This window comes from Oratosquilla oratoria, chromosome 40 (assembly GCF_046742065.1).
Source record: "Oratosquilla oratoria isolate Oo_2021 chromosome 40, ASM4674206v1, whole genome shotgun sequence".
NCBI lineage: Eukaryota > Metazoa > Arthropoda > Malacostraca > Stomatopoda > Squillidae > Oratosquilla > Oratosquilla oratoria.
This window is the reverse complement of record NC_134816.1, coordinates 25,919,890-25,934,659: the sequence shown is the minus strand read 5'-3', so window position 1 is coordinate 25,934,659 and position 14,770 is coordinate 25,919,890. Positions and strand designations below refer to the sequence as shown.

Below are 14,770 nucleotides of genomic sequence, written 5' to 3'. Positions count from 1 at the left end.
CAGGTTGGGGATTGAGGCTAGTTGGCTAAATTGAGGATATATACTGGTTATAGAGATCAGTATGTTCAAGTGCACAGAGAAGAAAAGAGAAAATATGAAAAGGATGTCATAGAAAAACGGAAAGATCAGCCAAACTATTTTATAGATTTGTAAACAACAAACTGAAAAAGAAACAAGAATTAGTGAAACTACAAGGAGTTGAATACACGGAGGAAATAGAAATGGCAGAAATTATGAACAAGCATTTTAAATCAGTGACTGGAAGGGAGAACATGAAACTTAGAGATGTCGAGTGGGAGGAGAAACTCCCCCTATGAAAGAGATAGAACAAGGAAAGAAAAAATGAATCACTTGAGTAATCTCGATGTCAGAAAATCACATGGACCAGATGAAATGGCAAACTGGATTTTGAGAGAATGCAGGAACGAATTAAAAGACAAAATACATAGTCTGATAAGCAGTTCATTGAAAGAAGGAAAAGTTCCAGAAGATTGGAAAAGAGCAAATATAATACCAGTATATAAGGGGGGGAAACAAGGAAGACCCTACTATCTATAGACTGGTCTCTCTTGCAAGTATGGTAGCAAAAATTTATGAAAAAATGATCAAAAGTAGATGGGTAGGTATTTGGAAAAAACAATGTAATCCAAGGTAATGTGGATTTAGACAAGGAAGATCATGTGTCACAAACTTGATGTGTTTCTATTCAAGGTTAATAGATGTAATACAAGAAAGAGATGGATGGGCTGATTGTGCATTTCTAGACCTGAAAAAAGCTTTTGATAAGGTGCCACATAAGAAATTGCTAAAGGAATAAGAAACTGCAGGAGGAATACAGGGCAAACTGCTGAAGTGGACGGAAGAATTCTTGCATGAAAGAAAAATGAGAGTGGTGCAATGCTATAGGGATTCTTTCTCTAACTCTCTAGTTGTCATACTTAGCCTAGATAAATGTGCTTAAAATTCTTGTCTGGTTCCAGTTTGGACTATATCACTTTCTTGGATGTTCCAAGAGTTTATGCATATTCTTCTTTTTTCAGGAAATGAAACTGAGTTACCTCCTGGCAATCACGCATTCAACTTTAGTTTTATGTTGCCTCTCAACATTCCTCCTTCATTTGAATCCAAGTATGGACAGATACTGCATGAAGTCTTGGCTGTACTTGATCATCCCATGGCTTTAGACAAAGAATGTATAAAGCGTGTATCAGTTAGCAACCTCTATGACCTCAACACTCTTCCAGGTGTTATTGTAAGTGGTAAGATAGATAATATAGTTGTGTATCCTTAGGTCCATTGCTGCAGTGACAGTTGGTATAAAGTAAACACTAAATGATTCATTCGAGTTTAGGAAGGTTCCTTTTGCAAAAGGTTCCAGACTGTCTTATATATATGTACAGTATTTACATAGTTGTGTTTTACAGGATGAGAGCTATGCTCATAGTGACCCATTTTTATATTTCTCCACAACCAGTTTGTTCTTAAAATCTTGTATAGTTTTGGCATTCATTGTTTCCCCATTTCGTTTGTTCCAGACATAAATCACTCTGTGTGGGAAGCTTTTTTTTTTTTTTTCTCAAATCTCTTCTGTAACTGTCCTTCTTTAGCTTCTTCTCATGTCCCCTTGTTTCTCGTCTGTCCCATATTAATAAGTCATCTCTATCAAGAACTTCCATCCCTTTCATAATTCTGTAAATGATCACCAAATCACCCCTTTCTCTTCTCTGTTCCAGTGTTGATAAATGTAATTTATCCAATCTTTGTTTGTATGTCAAATCTGAGAGTGTAGATGCCATTTCTATTGCTGCTCTTTGAATTCTTTCTAATTTCCCCCCTTTTTTTGTACTAGGTGCCCATAGTGTCACAGCATACTCCAATTTAGGTCTCATAAGTGTAATTACTATTTTCTTTATCATTTCTTCATCCATGTTGTCAAAGGTCACTTTCATTGATCCTAATACAGGTCGAGTCTCGATTTTCTGAAATCCTTGGGATTTTTAAAGGAACGGATGATCAATTTTTATGGATTATGTGGGAATTCATTGTAAATTAATAAAAATGGTACTAGAGATAAGGAAATTAATTAAGTAGTCATTAAAGATATTAATAAAGAAGTTAAATAAGGAAATGCAGGTACTGGTAAATGATAAAAAATCCATAAATACAAAAATGAGTCCTAGTACTGTACTGGATTTACCAATTGTAGGTGATTTCTTCCGCTCACAAATTGTAGAACCCACACAATCACTGCAGAGATGAATTACAGAGGTGGATGTAGTTTTATCAGCGGCAAGGGTGATATCAGGGATTAGGTCGTCATCGGATGTGTCGTCATGTAAAAATCCAGGTAAACTCACATCAGGCGTTTCTGAGGTAGGGTTCATTGCTGCTGGTGTGCTGCTCCTAGGTTAGGTAGAGGTAGGTCCGGTGCACTAGAAGGTCCTGATTGAGTTGACGTTGGCTGAGGCTGTAGTGTAGGGACGGACATTTTCTTAAAAAAAGCCTGGATTTTCCATTGTTTTATGCATTTGGGCTTCTCTTTGATGAGTTTTCCTTGGAGGTTGTAAATCCACATAATTTCTTGCTCAGAAATAAATGGCTGTTGCTCAAGTGTAGCAATAAATTTCTCCACGAGTTCGATGGTTTCATCCAGGGAAATCTTATCTTCAGCTTGTACAGTGCCGTCATCTACTTCTTCTTCATCACTTCTTTCATTTCCTCCATCAGTTGTTATCATTCAAACATTTTCTTCATTTGACAGCTGGTGAGCGAGTGGAGCATCAGCATCTCCCTCCATCCACTTGTAAAAAATGAATGACCAGCTTTTTATGTATACTCTTTTGTGATTTTGTTTTGTTTCTTCATTTAGGATTTTTTCCCAGTTTACATTATGAAAGTATTTTTAGAGTTTCTCAAAATTCGTTTTGTTGTACATTAGTCTTCCTTTTCTATGTTTCTCATTTCTTCTTTCATCCATTTCCTCTTGTAGTTCAAATTCAATTAGTTCATGGTCACTCTTTCCTATTGGAGTTTTGTAATCAATTCTGTCCACAGTTTCAGGTTCTGATGTAAGTATTAAATCCAGTCTTGATGGTTCCTCATTGTTTCTGTATCTGGTATTTTCTTTTATCCACTGAGTCATTGTGTATTCAATGGTCATATCAAGTTTGTTGCCCCAGAGGTCTTCTCTATCTTTCACTGTCATTTCTTCCCAACTTATTTCTTTTGAATTAAAATCACCCATAATTACTATATTTCCTCTTTCAGTATATTAGTTCATATTTTGCATCTTCCAACAGTTTGGAATGATCGCTTTCTGTCCAGGACTGTGTTTTGGGGGACACATATGCTACTACAAATTTTCTACTTTTCATGTAATTGCTTTCAACTTTTGTCATAATTGAATCTACTTTTTTTTTTTTTTCTTCTTTGTCACGTTTAAGTCTTTCCTAGTCAAAAATGATACTCCCCCCACCCTGTTTTTCCTTTCTATTGGAGTATATGAGGAGGGATAGTGAGAAATGAGGAAGTGAGGCAGCCCATTGAGCTTCAACAGTTTATCATCCATTCACAACCAATTTCCACTCACACCTATCTCTTGCCTTGTTATTTCCCTACTCAGCAGACATTCATTCATTTTTTATCATCCTTGTCTCCTAATTTTCTTGGAGTTCTTTAAATACCTTCACTTCAGTTTTTTCATCATGATAGTGATGTCCAGAATGTAAACTGGGAAAAATTCTATATGGAAGAGAAATGGAATATATTGATGGAAAATTACAATGAAGGGGTGAACAGGCATGTACCAAGACAAAAGCGAGGAGTACATTAAATGTTGGTTCAACAAAAGATGCAGTGAGGCAAAAGACAGAAGGAACAAAGCTTGGATAAGGTGGAGAAAAGACAAAAAACAAAGCAAATGGCAAATTTATATAAACTATAGAAATGAGTATGTTAATGTGAGAAGAGAGGAAAAAAGGAACCATGAAAAGGATATTATAGATAAATGCAAAGATCAACCCAAACTATTCTATTGGTATGTGAATGGTAAACTTAAAACCAAACAGGAAATGGTGAAACTACACCAAGGAAATATAGAATACACAGAAGAATTAGAGATGGCCAAAGTCATGAACAACCACTTTGAATCTGTCTTCACCAGAGAGAAAATACAAAATCTCCCCACATGAGTGAGTTCACAACATCACAAAAAGAAATATCAGAACACTTATCAAAACTGGATGTCAGAAAATCACATGGCCTGGATGGTATTGCAAATTGGATTCTAAAGGAATGCAAAGAAGAACTAACGGACAAAATACACATCATAATAAATAGCTCACTGAAAGAAGGAAAGATACCTAATGACTGGAAAAATGCTAACATTGTACCAATATATAAAGGAGGAAACAAGGAAGAACCCACCAACTATAGGCCAGTATCACTAACAAGCACTATAGCCAAAATTTGTGAGAAAATCAAGAATAGATGGGTAAAACATCTGGAAGACAACATGTTAAACCCAAGATAATTTGTGTTCAGGCAAGGAAGATCATGCACCACAAACTTATTATGCTTCTACTCAAGGCTAATAGACACAGTGCAAGAAAGAAATGGATGGGCTGATTGTGCATTCCTAGACATGCAAAAAGCCTTTGACAAAGTACCACACAGAAAATTACTTAAAAAAAAAACTGGAGCACATAGGAGGAATACAAGGGAACCTACTAAAATGGATGGAGGACTTCCTGATGGGTAGATAGATGAGAGTAGTGCTCAGAGAAAAATATTCAGACTGGAAAGAGGTGATCAGTGGAGTACCGCAAGGATCTGCACTGGCACCAATAATGTTTGCTATCTATATGGATGACATGGACAAGGAAGTAAAGAAGGTAGGATCGGAAAAAGATTTGGGGATAATTATCACAAACGACTTGTCCTATGATAAACAGATTAACAAAATTGTTGGGGAGACTTACAACTTGCTAAGATCAATAAAAGTGGCATTTGCATACTTGGACGAAGACATGATAAAAAAAATATTGGTTACATTGATAAGGCCTAGACTAGAGTATGCGCCAACATTGTGGTCACCCAGTACCAAAAAGAATATAAATAAAATAGAAAGAATCCAGAGAGCAGCAACAAAAATGGCACCTGCACTTGCAAACCTATCATATGAGGAGAGATTGGCTAAACTGGCATTACCGATGCTGGAGCAAAGAAGAGTGAGAGGTGACCTACTGACCATTTACAGAATCATGAAAGGCACAGAGATACTTGATAGAGAGGAATTACTAAACTGGGACAAGAGAAACACAAGAGGACATGGAAAGAAAATAAAAAAACATAGCTATAGAAGAGAACTGAAGAAAAACAGTTTTCCACATAGAGTATTGGACACTTGGAACAAACTGGATAATGAAGTATGAGTTTAAAAGCAAACTAGACACTGCGAGATACAAAGGCGGGACACCACCCCTGCCGCAAAATACAACTAGGTAAATACTAGGTTAGCTGGGAGCTAGTGATATATAATGTGTGTCTTCTTTTGCAGAGCCCTGTCCAGGGGAATAAAACAGATCATCTTTGTTGTTGTTGGTGTAGATCAGGACCAATTTCTATTGTTCTGCATATTGAGAAGACGGGCTTTGTCTCAGGGGAGAACATCTCTATCGATGCTGAGTGCACCAACATGAGCAATCGATCCATGAACAGTACAGAAGCCAAGATTATACAGGTCAGTATGAAAAAAAATTCACCAGATTCAGTTGTAAATGTTATAATGCACTGTTAGTTTATAAGGTAAATGTAATCAAATCAATAATGCTAAATGTAGCAAACATGCAAGTGTCATTTACTTCAGTATCACCAAATCTGTAATTATGTTCCTTTGAGGTAGATTAAATTTATCAGTGACTGGATAAAGAATACTGAGATTCCCTTCCAGCTTCATAAATAAAATTGATACTTTTGATTGGTGTCCATCATAACTGAAGATGTCCAAATGCATTTCTTTCACTCTAGAAAAAAGTCTGTCTTACTGAAGTCCATATTACAGGAATCAATTACACTCACTATCCGAGTTACGACCTAGATTGGTTCCGACCAACTGGTCGTAAGTCGAAACGGTCGTAACTCGGACCGTATACATTCGAGGTGTATATTCAAGGACATATGATGGAGAGCGTAAATCCAGCTCAAATGTTTCGTTTGTGGCCTCATTTTAGAACATTCTCAGGGTATGCAAAATATCCAATACTCTTTGATTGTTATACTAAATAATAAATTAATAATAATAAATTAATAGGATAGGGTAAAGAAAGAAAATATATTACACAGGATTCTTATTAGAGACCGAAAATACAAATTAACACAAAGATACAAAATATAAAAAATAGAAAATATGCATGTAAAAAACAAAAACAAATAAAATCCACTTTTTGGTTGCACGTCATCTACACTTTCTTCATGCGTACGGTCGAGGGAAAGATCAGGCAGTAGGTCTGGCGAGGCAGCATGGGAGATCCGTTGGTATTCGCTGGTCGAGGCATAATTAATTAAAAGAGGTTGTAGTAATAAAGGCTTAATAACATTTAAAATAATTCCCTCAAATGTACATGAAAAGTACAAGATTAGCTTCTATGCACTGGGCTCAATCGTCGTCTCCCATGCGAAAACGTTCGGTCTCTCTTCGTAAGAAAAGAATGATAATCATAGCATAACGTTATTTCACCAAATAAATATTTTATGCATGGAATAATACAGTGAGATATATTGTCTTATTGAATAGAAGATATTATACTTCAGAACTCCAGGAATATCATAGACTTGGGTTAAAGCTATTTGTATCCATGTTCGTACACTACAGCTTTCGACTTTCGACCAATAGAGAACTCGAACCAGAATGAAAAGTACGAATGCAGGACTACTGTAAACCGACTCTGTCTTGGCTTTCGGGGAAGCGTGTATCACCGATCTGGCAAAACTGCCCTTTCTGACCATTCCTACCTGCCCTGATTATCGGTGGCAACTGGGAATCGAAATACGGTATAATATCAATTCCAGTAAAATTATGGTATATTATAGACATCGTATGGTAGGTGGTAGACACACACTAAATTATGGTAGAAATACCATAATTATGGCAGACAGCGCAACCTTGGTGAGATGCTGTGCTGCTGTAACTGTCATATGGGATGCTGGACGCCACGTGCAAACGTACAGTAAACCAGTAAACTCATAATATGTGCATGTAGGCATCTGCTGAATGTGGTCGTAAGTACGGGTGGATGTAAGTCGCACAGGTCGTAACTTGGATAGTGGGTGTAATCTGTTATCCTAGTTCTCATGCAGGAGACTCAAGGCACTAGGAGACTGACTTAGGCTACCTGTTCAGTCAATAGGTCTCCTGGTGAAAAGATTTTATGAAGATGTCTGGTGGGTGTGGATCAGTCAATCCATCGCCCCATGTTTTTGTAGACCCATTCCTCACAGGCAACAGCCACCAGATTGACCCGCAAGTCACTCAAAGAATAGATACTGTGTTATTGTCTTGTTAGGGTAAGAACAAGACAGTGTAAGATGAAGTGTTTTCTATTTACCAAAATTACCTAATTGTAATATACATGAAAGGAGCAGCTCTTTTGTTCCTGTCTCCTACTCTCCAGTTGATCAGAAATAGCCTCAAGTTTATGTACAGTTCCAACTTAATCTGTATCCATGATTTCAAATGATCATATTTAGACTTAAATTCATGTATCGTTCCAGCATAGGCAATATCACCTAAGTTATTCCAAGTACCGTATTTTTCGGACTATAGCCCGCACCGTTATATGACCCGCACCCCCTTACACCTTAGTGAAAATCCACACAAGACCCGCACCGCTGTATGACCCGCAGTCATATGGCGTGCGCGGCAGTGTAGATCCGACGATGTATACTACCCATGCATGGGTTGCCACAGGCACAGCTTACGGCGGTTGTTGTTACGGCTGGCCGTTGACGTGGTGATCAAAGTAATTTCAAAGCTGAGGCTTTTTCTAAATTTTCTGTTTCATCAATGCTTATGTGATTTATAAAAAAATGTATATATGTTTTCCGATATTAGCAGGTTTCTTGGTGATATCTTGCTTTTCAGGATTCATCACAATTTGGTTTCTGAAGCTGCCACTAGATGTAGTGGTAGCTTCGATGAAAGAGGGGTGATCTCGAAAGTGTGCAACTGATCTTACGATGCCTTTGGGATGGGTCGAAGACGCGGCATTGCGATTCATGATCATGATACCAGTATTCCTCCAGTCCTATTTATTTCTGATTGTGATGAAGATGAAGAATAACCAACAAATTACATTTCAATATATTTTATTGCACTTATATATTACAAAGAACCTTAATAAATTTGTGTAAATAATGCCATAAAACCCTGTTTGATTGTTTACCGGTAATTAATCAATTGGTTTATAAATGCCATACAAACACTGGTAATTAATTTTTAAACCAAACAATTTCCAATGGTTAGTTTTCAATAGAATAGAACAATAATAGAGCACATTACTGAACTGTTATGAACAGAGTCAATGGAGCACATCGTTATTAGAAAAAAAAACACAGTGATCACAGACGACAGTCAATGTTTATGAAGGCATATCATCGCTCACGAAGCCATCGAATTCCTCATCCTCTGTATCGTCATGGAAGAGGTTGTGGTATAAATCGGCCAATTCTGATGCAGTGACCTCATCCGTTTCCATTTCGATTTCGGATTCGTCCGATTCCTTTTCAGAGTTGTAGCATGCATCGAGCATTGCAGGATGGCACATTTCTGATTTACGGAAACCGTTCTGAATAGTCGATTCTTTAATTTTCTTCCATGCTTGAACGACCCACATGTAATGCACAAATTTAGCATTAAGGAATCAGGTACAGTTTGTAATTTGTAATTGCGAAAATGGCCACCCGCTTGTTTTAGTTTGATCGCGACACACGATGTTGGTGTTGGTACCAGTCACTTGTCTTGTGTTCATGCTGTTTAGTTAAGCCTGTTTTATTTGTGATAATGCCTTTATTAATAACAAGAGCATGTAAAGCGGGTAAGACAAATCCTACCTTCTCTTTGTCGTTTGTCTCGATCGTACGCGCTGTATTATGACTTTAATCAACTTTCATACGACGAATCCGGTCGGTCCCCCCGCAAATCCCCCATCCGAGAGGGCACCCAGCTAAACTAATCGTTCATTTTTTTTTTGATTGCGTAAGAGGGCAATTTCTAACCAGAATCCACAGATGACCCGCACCCCCGAAATTTGGCCCCTTTCTGAGGCAAAAAGCCGCGGGTCATACACCGAAAAATACGGTATTTATGTATCCATATGGAAAAGTGTATTCTTTCACATCCTTTAGACATCTGGTCTTTCTTAATTGTTCCCTTGACCTCATAAAGCCCTCCCATCCTTAATCAAGGTATCTCTTCCAGTAATGCAATCTATCCCCATTAGTGACCTGCATTTACCTAGTTTACCTAGTTGTATTTTGCGGGAGGAGAGCTATGCTCATAGTGACCCGCAGTTGTATCTTTCTTCATCCAGTTCTTTCCTAAAATTCTGTATAGTTTTAGCACTCACTGTTTCCTCTTTCAGTTTGTTCCATGGATCTATTACTCTATATGGATTTTTTTTCCCTCTCTCTCTCTCTCTCCCAGATCTCTTCTATAACTGTCTTTTGTAAATTTCTTTTGTGTCCTCTTGTATTTCTTCTGTCCCATTTTAATAGGTCATCCTTATCAAGAATTTCCATCTCTTTCATAATACTGTGGATGGTTATCAAATCACCACTTTCTCTTCTTTGATCTAGAGTTGATAAGTTTATTTTGTCCAATCTTTGTTCGTATGTCAACTTGCAAAGTGTTGGTGCCATCCTTGTCATTGCTCTTTGAATTTTTTTGCTTATGTTTTGTCTTTTGTACTAGGTGTTCATAGAGATGCTGGGTATTCCAATTTTGGTCTTATCAGTGTAACTAGTATCTTCTTTACCATTTCCTCATCCATGTAGTCAAAGGCCACTTTCATTGATCTTATTAAGTTATAAGTTTCTCCAACTATTTTGTTAACATGTTTGTCTGGTGTCATGTTGTTTGAGATAATTACTCCTAGGTCCCTTTCTGAGTTTACATTTATAACTTCCTTTGCACCAATTTTATATTGACCCGATATTCTATTTTTGCTTTTTCCAAATTCCATTATATTACATTTCTTAATGTTGAAATTCACTTTGTTCTTTATATTCCATTTCCAGACTGTCCAGGTCTTCTTGAAAAGATTTTCAATCTTCTTCTGTACTTACTTTCTTCAATAGTGTTGCATCATCTGCAAAGAAGTTCATATAACATTCAATGCCTTTATCCATGTCATTTATATAAACAGCAAACATTATCGGAGCCAATACAGAGCCTTGGGGGACTCCGCTTATCATATCTACCCAATTTGAGTTCTTTTCTCTAAGTACCGCCTGCATTTTTCTTCCATTCAAGAAATCTTTCATCCATCCTAAGTTTTCCTTGGATTCCACCTATTGTTTCAATTTTTCTTAGTAGTTTTTTTGTGTGGTACTTTGTCAAAAGCCTTTTGTAAGTTCAAAAGGGATTTAAACACTTTCATCATGATAGAAACCACAAGAAAGGTGGGGGTGTTCTGTTGTACGTTAAAAACAATGTTCACGCTTGTTTTTTAGAGAAAGTGAAACAAGATGCATACGATAGTATGTGGGTTGAGTTAACCCAATCAAATGGACAAAAAATGAATATAGGTGTAATATATAGGCCAAAGACATTATCATTAGCAGACAACAAACTGTTATTTCAAGAACTGTCTAGTTTCTGCAGCCGGGATTTATTGATAATGGGCGATTTCAATTTTACAGACATTGATTGGATGACCCTTGAACATGGCCATATAGGTAGTCGCTTGATTGATTTTCTTGGTGACAATTACTTAATTCAGCATGTAAAAGAGCCCACAAGATATGGAAACTTACTCGATCTATTGATCACTAGCCACGAAAGCATGGTAACTGATGTAGAAGTCGGTGAATCTATTGCAAATAGCGATCACAACTTAGTTAGATTCAAACTCCTAAAAATTTTTAGAATAGATATTTGTGTTTCTAAAATACCCGATTTCAGTAAAGCTCAGTTCATAGGACTACGTCAGGAGCTTCAGCTTACAGATTGGGAGGCAAAATTAAACGAAAGACCTGTAGATCAGATGTGGGAAATATTTCAAAATACGCTCACTAAGATGATTCAAACTTACATTCCTTTTAAGGACAGACGTCCCCCAAATCAGGCTCGCCCAAAGTGGCTCGACAAAGAAACTGAAAAAAGTATTGCTAAAAAGAGACAGGCTTATAAGAAATATAAGTGCTCGGGTGCATCTAATGACCATGAAAGTTATGTATCAATACAGAGAGATTTAAAAAAAAAACAATAAGAAAAAGGAAATGACAATATGAAATGAACATCGCTGACAAATCCAAAGAGAATCCCAAAGAATTCTATAGTTATATTAGAGATAAAAAGGTTGTTAGGAATCACATTGGTCCACTATTATCTGCTGACGGTCAACTTGAATATTCAAATGAAGGAATGTGTAATATCTCAAACAATTATTTTAGCTCAGTATTCGTAGACGAAACACCTCAAAGTGAACTCCAAACTGAAACCTGTGAAAAGTCTAGGGTAAACTTACTACGGTAAATATAACAAAAGAAAAAATTAAATGGTGTATAGATAAACTCAAAGTTAATAAAACACCAGGGCCTGACGGTTGGCATCCAGGAATCTTAAAGGAAATTAAAAATGAGATTGTTGTTCCATTAGAAAGTATTTCCAAGAAATCCATCATATCCGGAGATGTCCCAAGAGAATGGAAGCTAGCTAACGTTACTCCCATATTCAAAAAAGGTGACAAAAAGAAACCAAATAATTATAGGCCTATAAGTTTGACTTCAGTCGTAGGAAAAATAATGGAAACTATCATCAGAGATGCTATTGAACATTATTTAGAAAGTAACCATTTGATAAATGATAGCCAGTATGGTTTCAGACGGAAACGTTCTTGCGTGACTAACTTACTCGAATTCTACAACACAGTTATATCAAGTTATGACAAAAGAAACAATATAGATTTAATATATCTAGACTTTGCAAAAGCTTTTGATACCGTCCCACACGAAAGACTACTTACTAAATTAGCTTTACACGGAATAAGTGGTAGCCTATTAAGTTGGACTAGTAATTGGTTGAATGGTCGAAAACAAAGAGTTGTTTTAAATGGAAAAACTTCTTGATGGAAAAATGTTACAAGTGGAGTTCCTCAGGGTTCCGTTCTTGGGCCACTTCTATTCATAGTATATATAAATGATATAGACCATGGACTAAAATCTACCGTTTCCAAATTTGCTGATGATACAAAACTGTGCGGAATGGCAAATGATCACTTAAACCAATTAGATATTCAAGAAGATTTAGATAAATTACAGCAATGGTCTGAAAAGTGGCTAATGAAATTTAACACGAGTAAATGCAAGGTAATGCACATAGGTAAAAACAACAGTAAGTACGATTACAAGTTATTTGGAAATTTGTTAACAAAAGTGGATAGTGAAAAAGATCTTGGCGTAATTATCAGTAACGACCTCAAATCATCCAAGCAGTGTAGTTCAGCCTCTGAGAAAGCAAATAAGATTCTAGGACTGATTGCGCGATCTTTTGATTTCAAAAGTCCATTACTCATTAACAAGCTATATAAATCGTTAGTTCGTCTACATTTGGAATATGCTGTTTCTGTATGGTCACCGAATCTCATTAAAGACATTGACAGACTGGAAAAAGTACAACGGCGAGCCACAAAACTGATTACAAATATAAAATATAAATCATACTAAAATCGACTAAAGCATATGAATCTGTTTTCCCTAAAAAAGCGTAGACTCAGAGGTGACTTAATACAGGTCTAAGATTCTAAAGGGAATTGACAACATCAAAAGTGACAATGTTCACATTGAATGAGAATCAGACAAGAAACAATGGTCTCAAACTATCCGGCAATAGATTAAATTTGGAAGTAGGTAGAAAAAACTTTGCCAACCGTGTAGTTAATGAATGGAATAAACTTCCTGCACAGGTAGTGCAATGTAGTTAAGTTCGAAGCACCCCTTCCATACGGTGCCGCATACGTAGGCGGCATGAGGAGCAAGTGGATATGCGAGGCTGCCATATCGGCGTCTTGATTATATTTATTGTAGTTGCCCCTGCGTTTTGACATTCTCTGTAAACTGCCCTTAATCACATTCTCTATGGTTTTCAAATTTCACGGGTGAAAGAGAGAACTATTGATATAAGCGGGGACTATATTTTATGATGCGAGTATTATTACGACACGTTGCACGGCTGGCATCGGCTGCTGCCCGCGAGATTTAAGGCCCGTACTGAAGAGGTTAGACTCATTTAGATAAACACCTAAGCAAGATGCTGTAATGATTATAATTTATTTTATATTATTTGTTTTTGCTTTATCATTTGTCATTTGATTTTCACTTATTATTAGCTATGTGCCAATTTATTATTATTTACTGATTACAAGTTAGATGAGAAAGTGGTGTGTGCAAAAACAATACATGAATTTAAAAATAGTTTAGATAAAATGAGATATGAAGATGGGACACCACGAGCATAGCTCTCCTTCCCGTAAAATACAACTAGGTAAATACACTTCATCGAATGGACAGCGTAGAGGACGTTCTGAAGAAAAAGTGAAATTTTCGTGGATCCCAAAGCAAAGGAAGTACCTATTGTATTTACAGGGGGGGAAAATTGCTCGTGGTGTAGTGGGAAAGTGAGGAAAAAGGAGAAGGGGAGGGATTACTGAGGGAAATGGAAGGAAATGAGGAAGGAGAGGACTTGGTCCAAGAGGCCAGACGGCTTGTAAACAAAAGACGGACCGATGATTTGGATTTTGGTGATGGGACTAACAAAAATGTAAAGATTAGAAACAGAGATAAGAGCAGTTCAATGGAAGGTGAGGATAATAACTTCCAAGGATTCAATGAGGGGGCGGCGGATATCAACCTCCCCCGACTGGCAAAACTGGAAGAAAAACTTGATCAAATGACCGAACATTGGGAGATTAGGTTCGGTAGGATAACAAAGATTGCGCAAAGTGTTGAAAGATTGGAAGAACTGGAGAAGGCGAACAAAAACAACTGATGAAATTGAAGAATTAAAAAGACAGTTAAAAGAAGTAAAAGAGGAGAATGAAGAATTAAAGAGGAATAGTAAGGACAAAAGAGGCCATAGCAAAGGAAGCACAGGGCTGGAAAAAAATCCAAGAAAACAGTAAAGTTGCATTTACTGACATAATCAAACAACAAATGAAAGAACAAACTGAAGATTCAGTTATTAAAGTGATGAGACAGAAGGAGAATATAGTAAGAGACTTAGCAGATAAAAAGAAATGTATAATAATATTAGGAATGGAAGAGAAACATAACCCAGATAGAACCACAAGAATCAAAGAGGAAAATGAAAAAGTAAGCAGTTTACTACAATTAGCTCAGGAAGATGAACCAGAAATAATGAAACAAATCGAAGAGAGGTTTAGGCTCGGAAAATATAGTACAGATAAGACCAGACCAATTAAGATTAAATTCAGGTCACAAACGACGGCAGAGAATATCTTATCCAAAACAGGGAAACTAGCAACAAGTGAACAAT

At 36.8% G+C, this 14,770-nt stretch overlaps 1 protein-coding gene across 1 annotated transcript in view; it reads left to right on the top strand.

Moving 5' to 3' along the window:
* Nucleotides 1–14,770, top strand: part of LOC143020701 (arrestin domain-containing protein 3-like) — a 44,204-nt gene that overhangs the window by 17,485 nt on the left and 11,949 nt on the right. The window contains exons 4-5 of the mRNA XM_076177354.1: nucleotides 1,041–1,252; nucleotides 5,558–5,740. Of these exons, the coding sequence (XP_076033469.1) occupies nucleotides 1,041–1,252; nucleotides 5,558–5,740 (395 nt within the window). The remainder of the gene's footprint in view (nucleotides 1–1,040; nucleotides 1,253–5,557; nucleotides 5,741–14,770) is intronic.